At 44.4% G+C, this 17,891-nt stretch overlaps 1 protein-coding gene across 1 annotated transcript in view; it reads left to right on the top strand.

Moving 5' to 3' along the window:
• DGKK (diacylglycerol kinase kappa) overlaps positions 1 to 17,383 on the top strand; it is a 166,719-nt gene extending 149,336 nt beyond the window's left edge. Inside the window, exons 19-28 of the mRNA XM_034649799.1 lie at positions 5,769 to 5,865; positions 6,140 to 6,247; positions 6,870 to 6,983; positions 7,324 to 7,458; positions 8,572 to 8,732; positions 9,267 to 9,408; positions 10,422 to 10,508; positions 14,555 to 14,665; positions 16,052 to 16,175; positions 17,274 to 17,383. Coding sequence (XP_034505690.1) covers positions 5,769 to 5,865; positions 6,140 to 6,247; positions 6,870 to 6,983; positions 7,324 to 7,458; positions 8,572 to 8,732; positions 9,267 to 9,408; positions 10,422 to 10,508; positions 14,555 to 14,665; positions 16,052 to 16,175; positions 17,274 to 17,353 — 1,159 coding nt within the window. The 3' untranslated portion in view covers positions 17,354 to 17,383. The remainder of the gene's footprint in view (positions 1 to 5,768; positions 5,866 to 6,139; positions 6,248 to 6,869; positions 6,984 to 7,323; positions 7,459 to 8,571; positions 8,733 to 9,266; positions 9,409 to 10,421; positions 10,509 to 14,554; positions 14,666 to 16,051; positions 16,176 to 17,273) is intronic.
• Positions 17,384 to 17,891: the final 508 nt, after the last annotated feature.

Below are 17,891 nucleotides of genomic sequence, written 5' to 3'. Positions count from 1 at the left end.
AGATATGATTTTAATGATGCCATGTTGCCAGTAAAGTCTTTGTATCTATAGATTGTGACTTTCTGTTCTGTATCACTCTTGGGGCCTTTTACCTTTATAGAACCCCCTTAATATCTCCTGTTGTGCTGGTTTTGTGGTTACGAAATTGGTTAATGACTGGCGAGATTTTGGAACGTCTTTATTTCTCCATCAATTCTGAATGACAGCTTTGCTGGATAAAGGATCCTTGGCTGCATGTTTTTCTCTGAAAGAGCTTTAAAAATGCCCCCCCAAGCCTTTCTCTCATTCCAGGTCTCTGTAGACAGGTCTGACGTAATCCTGATACCTTTGCCTTGGTACGTGAGAAATTTCTTTGCCCTGGCCGCTTTCAATACTGTATCCTTGGATCTAATATTTGCGAATTGCACTATGACGTGACGTGGCGTAGGTTTGTCGTGGTTGAGCTTGGGAGGGGTCCTCTCTGCCTCTTGGACACGAATGTTTGTTTCCCTCGCTAGATTAGGGAAGTTTTCAGCTACAATTTGTTCAAATATCTCTTCTAGACCTCTGTTTTTCTCCACCCCCTCAGGGATGCCGATGATTCTGACATTGGATCGTTTCATAGAGTCAGTAATCTCCCGTAACCTACATTCGTGGGCGTGGATTTTTTTAAGTCCAGCTTCTATTTTCGTTTTTTCCTCTACTAACTCATCCTCCAATTCGCTAATACGTTCCTCTGCCTCGGTGACCCTTGCCGTCAGAGCCTCTAGTTTTGACTGCATTTGGCTCATAGAATTTTTAATTTCTGCCTGATTCGCTCTCATTTCCGCCCTTAGGGATTCTATATTCTCAGTAACATTTTCGTTAATACTTTTTCAAGTCTACTCATCATCTTGACCATTGTTACTCTGAATTCCATTTCTGATAATTTGGTTACATCCATATCCATTATTTCTGTGACAGAGGCCACAGACTCATTGTCTTTTCTTTGCTGGGGGGGACTTCTCCTTCTTGTCATACTGATGAGGAGAGGTTGTGGGGTTGTCCAGAGCCCAAATTATTGACTGGGACCCAGACTGTGTGCCCTTGTTTTATAGGGATCTTAGGGATGTGGGCTTCTTGATTTTTCAGCCTGCCTTCTGGGGGTGGGGCCTGCCACACCAATACTCAGGCAACCCTCTTTGGGTAGAGTCTCCATGTCCCCTGCGAGGGGGATGTGGATGGGCACGCTGTGAGCCGGTCTTTCCAGGCTTTTGTTTTCTGGCGGATTTCCCTGGCGGTCTGCTGTGTCTCTTCTGAGAGAGCAGCAGTGGCTGAATCTCAGCCTCTGTCTCAGAACAGAGGGATCGCGGCCCATTCTCCACCGATGTTCTGGCCACTTTACCTCTGTTACTGTTGGTGCTGCTCAACCCTGCAGCATCCCAGGATATGCGCCCCACACCCGGCACCCCAGCCCTCACTTCCAGGGCCAGTGCGTCTCTGTCCTTTGTGTTTTTAATGCTGCCAGCCGCCCCCGCGTCCTCCCGGAGCTCCCGGTCTCAGTCTGGATCCAGTGAGCACACCGGAGCTCCGGAGTTCCGTGAGAAGTCGGGTGGCGCGTGCTCCCTGCTCACAGTCTCAGTCTCCTCTCTCAAGGGTGCAGGTCCCCGAGTCCGCCCGCTCCCCGGTGCAGGTGGCTACCGCTTCCTGGCGCCCAAACGCGGCGGCTCCCTCCCCCTTCCATTTATCTTCAGATATCTGTGCGCGGTTTCACGGCTCCCCGCTTCGTACCTCAATACTCAGCACTGGAGATGTTCATTTGTAGAGATCCAGATGTATCTTCCTGTGTCTCAGGCTGATTCCCAATCAATTGTTTTCTTTTATGGACCATGCTTTTGATGGCATATCTAAACAGTTTCACCTAACCTAAGGTATCAAAAATTTGCTCCTAAGTTTTCTTCTAAAATTTCTGCTGTTTTTGCTCTTACATTTAAGTCTATGATCTGCTTTGACTTGTTTTTGTGTATGGTGTGAGGCAAGGGTCTCTGTTTATCTTTTTGCATGTGAAGATCCAATTAGCACAACACCATTTTTGAAGCTATCTTTTCCCCTAAGCAATTGTATTGGCACCTTTGTCAAAAATCAGTTGATGAGAAATGTAAGGGTTTTTTCTAGACTCTCACTTCTGTTCCATTATTCTGTATGTCTATTTTCACACTGTCTTGATAACTGTAGCTTTATAGTAATTTTTGAAATTGGAAGATGAAAGTCCTCCTTTGTTCTTTTTCAGAATTGTTTTGGTTGTTCTAGGTATTTTGAATTTCCATATAACTAAACTCCTGTTTTTATAGATGAGGAAACTAAAGTGCCCAGAGAACTAATGGTTTCAAACAAGAGTCCAAATAATTTTATGCTAGCCTTCTTACATTTCAAAACTCATGCCTTGTAGTGACTCATTGTGGCTCTTTTAAAAGCTCATAGTATTCATCTTATTTTATTTTTCCTTCCCTTTCCCCATGTTCATCTGTTTTGTTTCTTAAATTCCATATATGAGTGAAATCATATGGTTTTTATTTTTCTCTGACTGACTAATTTTGCTTAGCATTATACCCTCTAGTTCCATTCATGTCGTTGAAAATGGCAAGATTTCATTCTTTTTGATAGCTGAGTAATATTCCATTGTGTGTGTGTGTGTGTGTGTGTGTGTGTGTGTGTATACACACACCCCACATCTTCTTTATCCATTCTTCTGTTGATGAACATCTGGGCTCTTTCCATATTTTGGCTATTGTGGACATGGCTGCTATAAACATTGGTGTGCATGTCGCCTCTTCAGATCAGTATGTTTGTATCCTTTGGATAAATACCCAGAAGTCCAATTGCTAGGTCATAGGGTTGCTCTGTTTTTAAACAGATAGGGAGACAAACTGTAAGAGAGTCTTAGCTATAGGGAACAAACTGAGGGTTGCTGGAGGGGAGGCAGGTAGGGGGATGGGGTAACTGAATGATGGGCATTAAGGAGGGCACTTGAAGTAATGAGCACTGGGTGTTGTATGCAACTGATGAATGAGTGAATTCTACCCCTGAAGCTAATAATACAGTATATGTTAATTAAATTTGTTTAAATTAAAAAAAAATTTAAAGAAAGAAATAAAAAAGAAAGAGTGAGTGAGTGAAGAATTTTGGGAAGTAAACTGAGTTTCATGGTCATACTTCTTTTTTTTTTAAAGATTTTATTTATTTATTTGACAGAGATAGAGAGAGCCAGCGAGAGAGGGAACACAAGCAGGGGGAGTGGGAGAGGAAGAAGCAGGCCTATAGCAGAGGAGCCTGATGTGGGGCTCGATCCCGTAACGCTGGAATCACGCCCTGAGCCAAAGGCAGACGCTTAATCACTGTGCCACCCAGGCGCCCCCATGGTCATACTTCTAAATGACCTTGCTGACTACCAAAAGGAAACTTGTGCAATGGAAGAATATTTCTCATTATACAGTACATGGAATAATAGTAACTATAAAATCTAACACTTCTATTACTTTTTTTCGGCTCCCAAATCATAATCAGGTATAAAAGCTTAAGGTCTGGAATACTGTACAAAAATAACACAAGAATGATTATGTACTGTACTTATTTAAATATACATACGTCTGATTTAATACCAGTGAAAGGTATTAAAATAGTAAAAAAAAAATCATAGTAAACTCTATCCAACATTTATAATGATTGTAAACCCCTGCTTGTTTTTATCAGAGATCTTGCAGTCAGTAGAACCCTCTCCCTCCCACCTCCACCCCAAGTCTCCTGACATCCTTTGCCTGTCCCATATTCTCTCCACTGGCTCCTCCTCTACAATCTGCCTAGTAAGCTTAGCTCTATTCTATGGCACTGGTTTAATATACAGGTCTTGGAAAATCCCTCCACTTTGCCAGAAAAGTTACGCTTCAAATATGTTGCAGTATAAGAGTCATATGTTTCAAATGAAATTGATCCCAAGCAGTTGAAATTTTATGCTCCTGGAGTAGCACTTGCCAGACTAGCTGGTGTGTATAAACCAGTGTGGTCACAGGTTTTTTTTATAAATATTGCTTTCTGATTATAGCCTTTGTCCTCCAAGTCTGAGCTCATATCAGCATCAAGGAAAAGCAGTAAATTGAGGTGATGCTGAGGCTTCCAGAGGGCCCTGGATCCCATTTCAGTAGGTGTTTGCATAGGGATACCAGTTACATTATCCTAGCATCCCTTTGTGTCCAGTTACCATTTGACATGACTCCTCTCTATAAGAAGGCACTTGAAGATGGTACTAGCACAAATATAGACACATAGATCAATAGAAAAGAATAGAGAGCCCAGAAATAAACCCATGATTATATAGTCAATTAATCTACAACAAAGGAGGCATGAATATGCAATAGGAAAAGTCTCTTCAACAGATGATGTTGGGAAAACTGAACAGCTACATGCAAAAGAATGAAATTGGACCACTTTCTTACACCATACATAAAAATAAACTCAAACTGGATTAAGGACCTAAGTGAGATGAAACCATAAATATCCTAGAAGAGAGCACAGGCAGTAATTTCTCTGACATAGGCTGTAGCAATATTTTTCTAGATATGTCTCCTCTGGCAGGGGAAACAAAAGCAAAAATAAACTATTATTGGGACTACATCAAAATAAAAAGCTTTTGCACAACAAAGGCAACAATCAACAAAACAAAAAGACAACCTACTCAATGGGAGAAGATATTTGCAAATGATATATCCAATAAGGGGTTAGTATCCAAAATATAAAGAATTTATGCAGCTCAATGCCAGAAAAACAAATAATCCAGTTAAAATGGGCAGAAAATGTGAACAGACATTTCTCCAAAGAACACATACAGATGGTCAACAGATACATGAAAAGATGCTCAACATCACTAATCATCAGGGAAATGCAAATCAAAACATCAATGAGATATCACCTCACACTTATCAGAAGGCTACAATCAAAAACACAAGAAACGACAAGTGTTGGCAAGGATGTGGAGAAAAAGGAACCCTCTCTCGCTGTTGGGAAGACAAACTGGTGAAACCACTGTGGAAAACAATATGGAGTTTCCTCAAAAAAATTAAAAATAGAATTACCATATAATCTAGTAATTCCACTCTGGCTATTTACCCAAAGAAAATGAAAACACTAACTTGATAATATATATGTACCCCTATGTTTATTGCAGCATAATTTACAATAGCCAAGATATGGAAGAAACCCAAGTGTCCATTCTTAGATGAATGGATAAAGATGTGGTATATCTATACAATGGAATATTACTCAGCTATAAAAATAATGAAATCTTGCCATTTGCAACAACATGGTTGGATCTAAAGGGTATAATACTAAGTGAAATAAGTCAGTCAGTGAAAGACAAATACCATGATTTCACTCATATGTGGAATTTAAGAAACAAAACAAGAGAACGAATAGAAAATAGGAAAACCAAAAAAACAGACTCTTAAGTACAGAGAACAAACTGATGATTACGGGGGGGGGGGAGAGGTGGTTGGGGGATGAGTATAATAGGTGATGGGGATTAATGAGTACACTTGTCATGATGAGCACTGAGTAATGTATAGAATTTTTAAATCACTTTATTGTACACCTGAAACTAATATAATAGTGTATGTTAATTACACTAGAATTTTTTTTTTAAAAACTTTTTTTTTAAAGGAAGGCACTTGAGGAATAAGGTGTTGTCTCCTCTTGCTTTTCTTCACTCATTTATATTATTCACCCTCTGACTATCTTTCTCTACCCTTACCTCCCTATAGTAGCCGCCTTAAGAACAAGATGTGGTATGGCCTTCTGGGAAGCAAGGAACTTTTCCAGCGCTCTTACAGGAAACTAGAAGAACGAGTACACCTGGAGGTGAGTGGAAAAGAGGGCAACACGTCCTGGACATGGAGAAAGGAAATCTCATTACTTTGGGAATCAACTTTTCCCCATATCTTTGGTTCTTCCCAAGCTTTAACTCTGATCCTCCCTCGCAGCTCATGGGAGGAAGGCATGAAGGTAGGTTTCCATTTTATGGATAAGAAAATGGTAGCATGAAGAGAAGACAGAGCCCTTCCCCATCTCTGTAAATGTCCCTCCACATGGGTATCTGAAGGACCAACCAATGAGAACTACTCTTTTCTTTCAGTGTGATGGAGAAGCCGTCTCCTTGCCAAACCTGCAAGGCATTGTAGTGCTCAACATTACCAGCTATGCTGGAGGTGTCAACTTTTGGGGAAGCAGCACAGCAACCACAGTGAGTATGGAACAGGGAACAGGCAAGTAAAAAGGTGTGGCCCCTCTAAGTCTCTCAGAAAGGGTAGCTGGACTGACTGGTGTAGGAAGTAGACAATGGGGGAGTAGGAGATAGGCTGGGAACCTTTATTAGCTCAGCTATGTGATCAAGTTTTTTTAAGGCAATTACCATCCCAGAGCACAAGAATCAACCAAAGGCCTCAGGATCAGATCAATTCTTAGGTGTTGCCTGGACTTTGAATTTTCTACTCCTCAGGCCTGAAAGATCCTTGAAAGGTTTCTCTTTTCTCGAAGGAGTTCTGTCAGTAAAACCTCCTGGGAAATTGGCCATGACTCCTTTCCTCTGAGCTCACCCAGGAAGGTCATGAGGCCAATGGGACTGGCCTTGGGGATTTATGGTGCTAGATTGAACAAGGAGGAACCAACTAAGAGTTGTGATCTCAGAAAGGGCTAAGACTTGTGATCTCAGTGCCCTTTTCCCAGATTGGCTTCCTGACCTCATCTTTCCCCTTGTAATATGTAGTTTTTCCATTCTTCATGAGCTAGAAAAATTCTGACCAGGAGTCTTCACAGCATATGGGTTTCTCAAGGGTGGGATATGTGACACAGTTTTTTCTCCTCAGGAATATGAGGCTCCTGCAATAGATGATGGGAAGCTGGAGGTCGTGGCTATCTTTGGTTCCATACAAATGGCAATGTCCCGTATCATTAACCTGCATCATCATCGCATCGCCCAGGTAGGCAAGGGTTGGGTGGGCACCAGAAAAGGCTGGGTTTTGAGGCTACAACCTAGAATGTGGGATAATCCCACAAAATAACTGGGTGTAAGAGTGCCAGGGTGGAGGGAGGTTATCTGGCGGGTGGTAAGGTGCTGGCTAAGGTTGGAGACAGAGGTCATAGGGACCAAAAGGAGCAAAAAGCCCAGAGGAAACAGGTGTTTTTACCTGAGCTAATCGGATTCACATTCTTGCCAATCCTGCTTCAGATACACATTAAGGCCATTACTGTGCGATTATCAGATTGATCTGTAGAGTGGCCTCATTTTTCTCCCCCATCCTCCCTCTTCTTCTCTGGCAGTGCCATGAGGTGATGATAACCATTGATGGTGAAGAAGGTATCCCAGTACAGGTGGATGGAGAGGCCTGGATTCAGAGGCCAGGCCTTATCAAGATTAGATACAAGAATGCTGCCCAAATGTTAACAAGAGATCGGGTAAGAAAGGAAGGTCTCACCTTTCTCCTATATGGTCTCCTCTAAAGCTGTCACTTGAGTATTGAATACTTCCAGTCAGGCAGAATTCCTCAAAGGGAGGTCTGCGTGCCACTTATATCAGAGTCATCTTGGGGGCTTATTAGAAATGCACATTCCTAGGCCCCACACCAGACCCGCTGAATCAGAATGGGGATGGGTAGTTCCTGGGAATTGCATTTGTAAATAAGCTCTCTGAGACATTCTGTCATATACTGACATTTGCAAACCACTGTCCAAGAGAGTGAGACAAGGAACTCCCTCCTTTGGTTTTGGACAGAGTTGTTCCTCTCCCTCCTCTGCACAGAGAAGTAAAGAGAACTAAAGGCCTCAAGTAGCTATGGAGATATCTTCTTCAACAAGAGATTCTTCATTGAATATGGTCTCTAAGTTCCTCTAAGATTGAAGATGCTGCATTAGCAAATGCTTCACTTCAGTCAAACCATCTGAAACTAGAAAGAAGCCATTATTGACCAGATGTTCAGTACCTGGAGGCTTTCTTCCATCCATAGAAATAGCCATAGAAAAGGGAGGGGAAGTCTAGTTTACAAACTGCCTACTTTGTGCTGGGCACATGTATTCTCTCCCAACAGTCCTATGAGGTAGATACTCTCATTCCTATTTTACAGGCGAGGAAAGTGAAAACGTGAGAGGTTAAGTATCACACAACCAGTAAATGATGGAAGCAAGATTCAAAATTAAACTAGATATGTCTGGCTCTAAAATTCATCACAACATATTGCAAAGAAAGGAGCATGAAAGGTGCTCCACTGTCTTATGATTATGACACCCTCATATAGAAGCTTCTAGAAAGTGAACATCTATCTGACAGAAGCATGCGGTCCCAAGACACAGCACAGTAACAACAACAAAAATTAACAGTGCCTAGTAGGAAAGGGACAGTGAATAAAATGAAGGCTACATGTGGAGGCGTGTAGATGAGTGTATAGAAGAATGGATGGGGTCCTCTTTCTCCTTTACCTGCTATCCCCACAAATATCAGACTCACAAACAGATCCATCCTGTACCTTTTTAGCTATAGTGATCATCGGGATCTGCCACCATCTTCATTTTCAGGACTTTGAGAACTCAATGAAAACGTGGGAGAGCAAGCACAGCGAAATTCAAGCTGCCTCTCAACCCCAGCTGGACTCCCAGGAATCTCAGGATAGCCTCTCTGATGAGGAGTATGCCCAGATGCAGCACTTAGCTCGGCTTGCAGAGAACCTCATCAGCAGGTAAGTGGACTGGCCCAGATACAGGGCTGGGAATCCCTAGAACAGATAGGGAGAAGACCTGGCTGCTGGGGAACCTGGCCTCAGAAAGGAGTCTTTCCCAGAGCTCTGAAGATTGACAGGGACCCTGACGATTCCGGCAGGAAATAGTCTTTGTGCTCAGCAATACGCCAGCTTTAACGTCTTCCTTTAGCCCCAGAATGAAATTTGATCTGCTGATGCCCCAGACCCAGGAGGACTAAGAATATTTATCCTTGCCCTTAAGTATCAAGAGGACCTCAGAGTTCTGGAAGTCAGCTTCCCTTCTCTAGCCTGGCCTCCCACTCTCCCACAGTACCCAGTATCTAATTCAGGTGACATAAGGATGCACAAAGACAAGTGCCTAGAGAAGATCAGAAACATCTTCTGGCATAGTTACCTACCCAACCCATGTACCAGGGCTCTCATTTCTACCTTCATCTCAACCTTCACCAGCACCCCGGGCCAGAGGCTTTTTAAAATTTCCAGACCCATTTATCTGTTCTTGCTTTATTACAGACTTACCGACCTGAGCAAGGTCCACCAGCACGTGTCTGTTCTCATGGATTCTGTGAATGCCAGTGCTAATATCCTGAATGGCGTATTTTACAGCCAAGGCAGTGGCAATGAGGCAGGTGCAGGTTCCTGCATTCCCAATGAGGTAAGAAAGGAAGGGGCAGATGAAGAAAAAGTGTCCAAGCAAATAGGAAGGGGGATGAAAGTGGAGAAAAGTGAGCTAGAGGCTGGGCAGAGAAACTGGGCAAATGATATGGCAGGAAACTGATTGACAGAATAGAGGGGAAGTAGAGGTATTCCTTGACTTGTTACAGGTGCCAAGTGGCTACTGGGGAAATTTCGTGGCAGATTCCGTCAGCCTGAGAGCTAGCCCTCTTCCTGATAGCTATCAACCACACTGGCCTCATGGGAGAAATAGCCAATGGATAGAGAGAAACTTGGCATTGGCACCTCCTCATCCCAACTGGATCCGTGTATAACCTGTTAAGGTGATGTCTGTCATTGAAACCTGAGCTCCAGGTTGCCTCAGTTTCCCTCTTGAGGGAAAGGTCCAGATTAGGATACTTGATGCTAAATGTGCCATCCCACAACTTTACCCACTGCCAGAAGATTTAAGTGATTCTTTTTAAAAGGGAACTTTAGTGCTTGGCAAACAATACAAAAGGGCCACATATAGGATCAAGGCCTCCAAAAACGTGGGTTGTCCATTTATTTTCAACCAGGCTTCGTTGGTGGAGGCCTGGAGTTCAAAGCCTGGAGTTTCAGGAGGAGACGGTAGGGCCTAACCCACTACCGTGGGAAAGGGGGTTTTAGTGTAGCAGCAACAAGCAGCGTCAGATGTACTCTCTGGTTCAACTAGTTCCTACTTCACCGTATCCACAGCAGTCAATCAAGGGTGCCAAGTGCAAGGTGTGTCGCACCGCCTCGTAGGACGCACCAATCTGTACCAGTAGTTGACGGCTCTGGTTATGTCAGTTCTGATTGGTTGTTGTCCATGCTGTCCTAGCTGTGCTGAATTTGAATATTACTTTTTCACCTATGGCCACATCCTACTAGCCTGCTCCTACCTTCCTACAGAGAAGCCGGCTGCATGCTTACTAACCAACAACTCCTCTGTCTTTGTCCTTTCCCTGCCTTTCTTTTCCTTTCTTCTCTCAGACTCTAAGCAGAAATGATGCAGTAGATGTTACATTTAGTCTTAAAGGGCTCTACGATGACACCAAAGCTTTCCTGGATGAAAACTTGGTGAGTGGAGGGGGTTGGAACGAGGGAGGGCAAAGTATTCCATCCGAAGAGGGTCACGGCCTATGCTTGGATCTAGGGTGTTGGGAGACACGTAGGAACATTTTGGCAGGTGCTCACCTGGCAGTCCCTGCTGTGTCATTCTCGCCCAGGGCTGTCATTGATTGTATCAATTCACAGGTGATGCTAATCCATAGTGACTACGTATCCTTGAAGAAAAGTCTCTCCCTCTCTTTCGGCAAATGTCTCCTGAGGCCAGACCAGGCCAATCAAAAGCAGGGTGTTGTCATACTTTAACACAAGTTCAGTAGAAATGGGTGAACTCTTTTGAGCTGCTCTATATCGCCCAAGTTTCCATATGCCTTTGTCACCATGTGGGAAGACGATATAGACTAGCAGGAAGCACGAGGTTCAAATCCCCGATTGGCCACTCACTAACTGGATTCATTTCGTAAGGCTGCTGTACTGAAGTACTGAAACCTGGGTAACGGAAAACGACAGGAATTTTTTATCTCAGTTTTAGAGGCTAGAAGCTGAAATCAACATGTCAGCAGGGCCATATGCCCTCTGAAACCTGTAGGCAAATCCTTCCTTGCCCTTTCCTAGCTTCTTCTGACTTGCCAGCAATCTTTGGTGTTCCTTGGCTTGTAGATGCATTACTCCAGTCCTCTGTCTTCATGTGGATTCTCCTTGTGTCTCTCTGCCTTCACATGACCATCTCCTTGTAAGGGCACCAGTCATACTGGACCAGGGGCCTGCACTACTCCAGTATGACCTCATCTGTAATGATGCCATTTCCAAATAAGGTCATATTCTGAGATACCAGGGGCTAGGATTTCAACATATCTTTCTGGGTGGGGGGGCACCCAATTGAATCCACAACACTGGCTGTGTGAAGTAACCTCACATCTCTGGGTCTTGGTTTCCCTATCCATAAAATAGTAATTGTAATCTCTACCTCTCCAGGTTGTTGTGAGAATTAAATTAGCTATCGTATCTTAAGTGCATAGCTGGCCCGGCACCTACTAGCAGCCTGATAGATGGTAGATTTTATTAGTGTTGGGGAAAATGGACTGAAGCTACATTTTTGAGCTACAAGAATAGTTGAATGTTTCTCATAATGCAAAACCCATAGGCACACTTGATGAGTGTGCTCTGATGAGTCAACTGATCATGACCACCCCACTTTTGGGTTGGCTGCTAAAGCCCTGAAGCAGGTGCTGTTCTTGCCTCTCATCTAATTAAGGTTTATTTGAAGAGGGGCTTCTGAGTTGATATTGCAAGAAGTGCATCCACTTCCCCTTTCCCATTTGCACATCTAATTGGCACACTGCACAGGTGGCAGAGTGGCTAAAGCAATCAGGCCAGGCTGTCCCAGCATCTGAGCTCCAAGCTAGAATCTTTCAGCCTTAAACAACAACAACAGAAGTACCTTCTATATATAGGCAGAGCTCAATGGCCTTGCAGTCTGAGCAGCAGAAAATATGGGAGCTTGGCCTCTCATTGGCACTCAGGCTTTCTTGAAGTTCATGGAATGAAAATTGGTTTGTGCCAGCCAACAACCCAAATTGAGCATATACCACACTTAATACAGGTTAAGGACCTGATAAGGACCCCCCCCCACACACACACATACACACATCCAGATAAGACCCGGGGGAGGCAGCAGCTAAGAATGATCATGTATTTCCAGAAAGGCTATGTCAGAGGTAGCATGGAAATAAAGCTGATTTCATTTTGGTGTTGTTATTCTTCCCCTTGAAGAAGGAGGGCAGTAAGCAGCTCAGTGTTGGCAGAGGGATGTAGATTTATGATGCAGTAAATCCCACCCAGTAACTCCCACTTCTTTTATTTGGCAACCTCACTTATGCTATGGCCAGTGATGCGTTAGAACCGAAACTAAGAAATAAGCAACAAAGTCCCCTGAGTCAGTTCACACATTTACCTCAGAGATTCCTGGACAAGGTCCCCAGTAGAGCTGGAGGGATAGGAGAATAGAGCATGAGACTCAAACCCACCACCTAGAATTTTTCAGAGCCTAAGTCTCTGGATGCTAAATAGGAAGTCATTAGGAAGCCATTTTGTTCTTCTCCTATTATGATTAGAAATCATTTTCCAACGCCCCAAATCCTTCTTTCTTCTCTGTGGCTTTGGGTTTGACTACCAAACCCTTTTTGAGCATTGCTGGTTAAGTATGCTCCTATGGGCTCCTGCCCCTTTCTCCCTTACCGGGAAGCGATAGCCATTTCTACCTGACATCTGCTATCCCCCATCCTGCCGCCATGTGCACACACATGTCCTGTGCATCCGGGCTACTCTGTACTGTCCTAACTCATTAGCTGCAAAGCAAAAGATTAGTTGTCAGCACTGACTCATTTCTCTCTCATATCCCGTTCTGATTGACCATAATCTCCAACTGCATCCCCCACCCATTCACCTGCCATCCATTTGTGACACTTGACAAGGCTCCATTTATGGCTGGAGCATCAAGCGGCACATGCACAGCTAGAAGCCACATAAGTGCCAGATTGAAAGTAAAGCATATGACAGTGAGGAGAGGTGAGGCCAAGTTAGGTGGGATGGAAAGTATGGCAGGGCTGATGATACCAACATGCATCTGTTCTCCCAGCTCACAATTTCATGCAACATGAACTATCTCAGCTATGTTGCTCATCTAGGACTTGGTTCTTCTGAGTTGAAGATGGTCCCAGAAGAATTCATTTTAACTCTCCCATGGACTGTGCAGAGTTCATCCTGTGGGTTCTGGGGATAATTAGGGAATGCTTAAGCTTTGTTTCCTGAACCTGTGGGACAAGCCATCTGGATCACATTTCTAAATTACAAAGAGAGACTAGCTAGGGGCAAAACACAGTTGGGGGGGGCGCCAGGGTGGCTCAGTCGTTAAGTGTCTGCCTTTGACTCAGGGCGTGATCCCGGAGTCCTGGGATCGAGCCCCACATCAGGCTCTTCCACTGGGAGCCTGCTTCTTCCTCTCCCACTCCCCCTGCTTGTGTTCCCTCTCTCACTGGCTGTCTCTCTCTCTCGCTGTTAAATAAATAAATAAATAAATAAATAAATAAATAAATAAATAAATGAGTCTGCCTTCGGCTCAGGTCATGATCCCAGGGTCCTGGGATCGAGCCCCACATTGGGCTCCTTGCTTGGCGGGGAGCCTGCTTCTCCCTCTGCCTGCTGCTCCCCCTGCTTCCTCTGCTTGTGCTTGCTCTCTCTCTCTCTCTCTCTGACAAATAAATAAAATCGGAAGGAAGGAAGGAAGGAAGGAAGGAAGGAGTAAATAATGAAAGCACAGCTTGGGGAGGCAGACCCTCTTTGCCAGAAAGGGAAAATTTGAGCCAATCTCTCTCTAGCCTTCTCCTTGCTTCACAAAGGAGCCTTTAAATTATGGTAACTGTGTAATAAAGATTCTCCCGGCATCTGATCACCTCACATATCCTTCCTGGGCAGTGTGGGATATAGGATGGGCTATAGAGTTAAACAGATCTGAGTTTCTGTCTAGCCATGTGATCTTGAGCACCAAACTTCTTTGAGTCTGTTTTCTTGGCTATAAAATGAGAACAGTACCTCACAAGGTGTTATAAAGTTATTGGGAAGATAGAATGACATCATGTAGGCACAACGCCTGGCATACAGCATGTACCAGAAATTGGTAGCTGTTATTTAGGGGGACACTTAGATGTCTCCGGGACTTAAGGGTCAGGGGTAAGACCCTTGTTCTGGACCCTAAGCTGTAGGGCTATAACTCAAGTGTTAATCGATACTGGTCAAAGGGCCTCTCTGCTTGCCAGAGTGTGAACATGCCCAGCCCCAAAGAAATCACCACGATATGGCTGTTTCCTGGATCTCCCTCTTGAGAAAGTAAAGAGCTAACTAGCTATGCTTTCCACTGATCCCAGGGCCAAAGGAGATACAAGTTGGCACCCTGTGGTCTCATGGCCACTAGCAGGGACTGGGAGCGTGGGAGAGAGCCTGAGTTTGTGAAGGCGGGGTGTTAGGCATTGGATACTCACTCTTTTTCTTGTCTTTACCAGCTGAGAAATGCTGAGGATGAGGCCACACTGCGAACTGCCCTGGAAGCCATGAATAAGGAGTTTGAAAAGCTATCTGAGATTGACTGGATGAATTCCATCCTTGTTCCAGAGGTGTGTTAACTGGGGATTAGGAAATAAAGAGGAAGAGGGCTTCTTCCTTGGTTCCTTCCAGTGTGGGCCAGGACCCAGTGGCTGATGTAGCAGACAGTGTCCAGTAGTGGCTTTCAGCTTGAGCTTGAAGGAGCCGCCTCCTTCCATCTCCTCATCGTAAGCAGATGGGACATGGCAGAAAGCACATTGAAAAACTAGATGACCACGGGAAAATAACCAGAAAGAAGAGCTGCTCTGTGGCAGGAGATGATTGGGAAAGAATAAGCAAGATTGGTTTTCTCTATGCTGTTCTCTGGTGACAATTCCCCCTCCCTGACCAATACCTGCTACTAGGAACCGGATTTCATCTGGTACATTCCATTATGACCAATACCAGTTGTTTGCAGCCAACATCTATTCTAAATGGTTGGTGCCTGGGCCATCTGGGTGGTGAAAACAGCTCTCTCTGCTGTTTTCTGTCCCCCGCCCCACTCTGGGAGGATAGCAGGCTCAGTTCCTTCCCTTAGCAGGTGCGTGGCTTAAAAGAAAACCAAGCATGGCAGCAGTGGATACAGTCTAGCCGTGGGGATGCTGTCATTTTTGGAGAGTCAGATCAGGAAGAGGAGGAGGACAGGTTTATACTCTTTCTCTAATGGAGAGGATTGGAGGTGTAACTATCTTGTAAAGATAAAAATCCCTAAATTTCTTGGATTGTGTTTGGCTGGACTTTCTGGCAACAATGTCAACCTGGGAATTATGCTTTACTAAGGTCACTGGTGAGATAAGCACACTCTAGCAGAAGGGAGAGGGCTGGGAGCTAAGCTGGAATGAAAGAGCCTGCATGATCTGTACAGCAGAGAGCCCACATTCACAACTAAGGGCTGTGTGTGGAGAACCCTCTCTGCATCCCAGACAGGGGAGCAGGAGGCCTGTGAGGCAGGCCCTTCCCCATATGAAGGTACTTGGTCGAGGAAGCATGTCGTAGCTCATCAAACCATATGCCTGAAAGAAGGGATGTTTTTTTCTAATTCATGCAGAGGTGCCATGTGAGCTGGCGATGGTCCTAGCAATCTCACCCTTCCAATCCCTAGCCACGTGGCCACAGGCAAAATATTGTACCCCTCCAAGCCATCGCTTCCTCATTTCTAAAATAGGGATGATCATAGCCCCTTTGCAATGTCGTTTGGGAGCTTATCCGAAAGCAGTTATTCAAGTATTTAGCAAGGTGCCTGGCACAGAGTAGGATCTTGGTAAACATCATTTGCTTTCCTAGGGCATGGGACTCATCTCCCACACTTGGATAGACAGAAATCTCTGCTTTATGTTCACCAACTTGCCAGGCCTCTAGGGATTGTTTCTAAATGTTAGGCAACTAGTTTTGACCTTCCTTTTGCTGTGGTTTCCCAGGAAAGCTCTTCAGACACTGACAGTAGAAGCATGAGATTGAAAGTTAAGTTCCCCAAATTGGGGAAGAAGAAGCTAGAAGAAGAAGACAAGCCTAAATCAGGCCAAGGAGTCCAGGGTTTTATTGGTAAGTGTCCCCCCTCCACAGGCATAGGGGTTATGAAGACTTCCCCAGCGGCCCGGGTACCTCCCAGGGACCTAGAGCTCCCCTGAGAAATGTTCATGGATATGGTGGTGATGGAGGAGGAGACGGGCTGGAAGCCAATCTTAGACAATGCCAAGCAGCCTCTTAGACAAAGCGTGAGTTAAAAAGTGATATGGACACTGGGAAGAACCTGAGAAGGAACCACGCTATGTGGTCTCTGTGACACAGATAGCTGAAGAGAAAAATGAGAACAGGCAGTCACTCTTCTGCTTGACCCATTCATGTCCTTGGTTGATGAAGTATGGCAAAATAGTCATGCTTAGATCACCCTCCCAGTCAAATACTGCTACAAGCTTCCAGTTGTGCTCCAGAAAGCAGTATTGTTTGAGATGGGTTGGGATATCAGTGCTAAGCACCTACAGGGTGAAGAATAGTCCCTATGACCTACCTAAACACTGTTATTCCTTACCGGTAAATCCCTGGAAATGCAAGTTTTCTATGTTTCATTATTTGAATTTTGGTTCCATCCCTTCTTTGGAATTGGACTTAAGCATATTGATATGTCAGTGGAGCTCAAAAGAAGGTTCTCCTAGCGTTGTCAGTTATGCCAATTCCGATGTCAGTTGTCTCTACTACATTTTGGGCCTAGATAACCTGAAAGCTTGAGGGATACACCAGTAGTGGACATGGAGGGAAAGGGATGGAGGGTGGCTGTTTGTTTGTTTCTGAGGAAATGAGAATTTGCACAGATGCCAAGAGAGAATTTCTTGGCTCAAGCTATGTTTTCTCAGGTTCGATCCAACTGTTTGATTTCCTAAGAATCTTCCAGTTGGGAGACCACGGTGTTTGAAAGTCTTTCAGAAGACTCTGCAGGGGTCAGTAGCAGGTCCATGGAGAACTCACTCCATTTGTGTTTGGCTCACATGGTGTCAGCTGCTATTCTCGGATGATTGAGAGATGGTTGGTACAATAGGAAGAAACCAGTCTGTCTCCCAACAGACTCTTTGTTGGCTCTCTCTAGGGTCTGTACATGTGGGTGTCTGGCGATGAGCTAACATTATACTTGTTTTTTCTCTGAAGGACATTTGTGGCATCACAGAAATCGTGAAGATGAAGCAAAAGATGATGATCCTCCAACATCATCCAGGTTTCAACTGTAGTCCTTAAAAGCTGGAAGGAGAACTCACAATGTTTGGAATTCCACTACGAAACTCTGAAAACCTCAATATAGGCTAGACTAAATTATTTCAGAACAAACATGAGCACCACCAAGAAAGATCCTCCAATTCTTTACACTAATCTACTTTTTCTGGACTCAATCAGGTCTCCTTAGAGGTTTACCTTTTCTCATTGGCCAAAGATTCTTGTTCCGAGTTGTTTTGTTCAGTTCTCCTTCTCTGTGCATCTTGAGCAACTACAGTACTTAATTGGGATAAGCTCATTGTGAATGGCCTGAGATCAACAAAGGATTCAAGAAAGTTCGCCTCTTCAGGGAATTTGGGGACAGTCTTCTCTGACGAGCAGAGAAACTGTTGATGCTAGGGAATGAACGGAAGAAAGAAATACTCTCAGGGAGATAAGGAGAGGGGCGAGGACAGCCAGGCTTGGTTGTTTCTCCCCCAATCCCTGCCAGTTGGAACTTATAACTTCAGGAGGTCTCGTCTACTTGGCTTATTAAGATGAGAACTAGGTCCTGGG

The sequence above is a fragment of the Ailuropoda melanoleuca genome, chromosome X (assembly GCF_002007445.2).
Source record: "Ailuropoda melanoleuca isolate Jingjing chromosome X, ASM200744v2, whole genome shotgun sequence".
Taxonomy (NCBI): Eukaryota; Metazoa; Chordata; class Mammalia; order Carnivora; family Ursidae; genus Ailuropoda; species Ailuropoda melanoleuca.
Note: the sequence above shows the minus strand (reverse complement) of the source record. Positions and strands in the feature narration are given on the sequence as shown.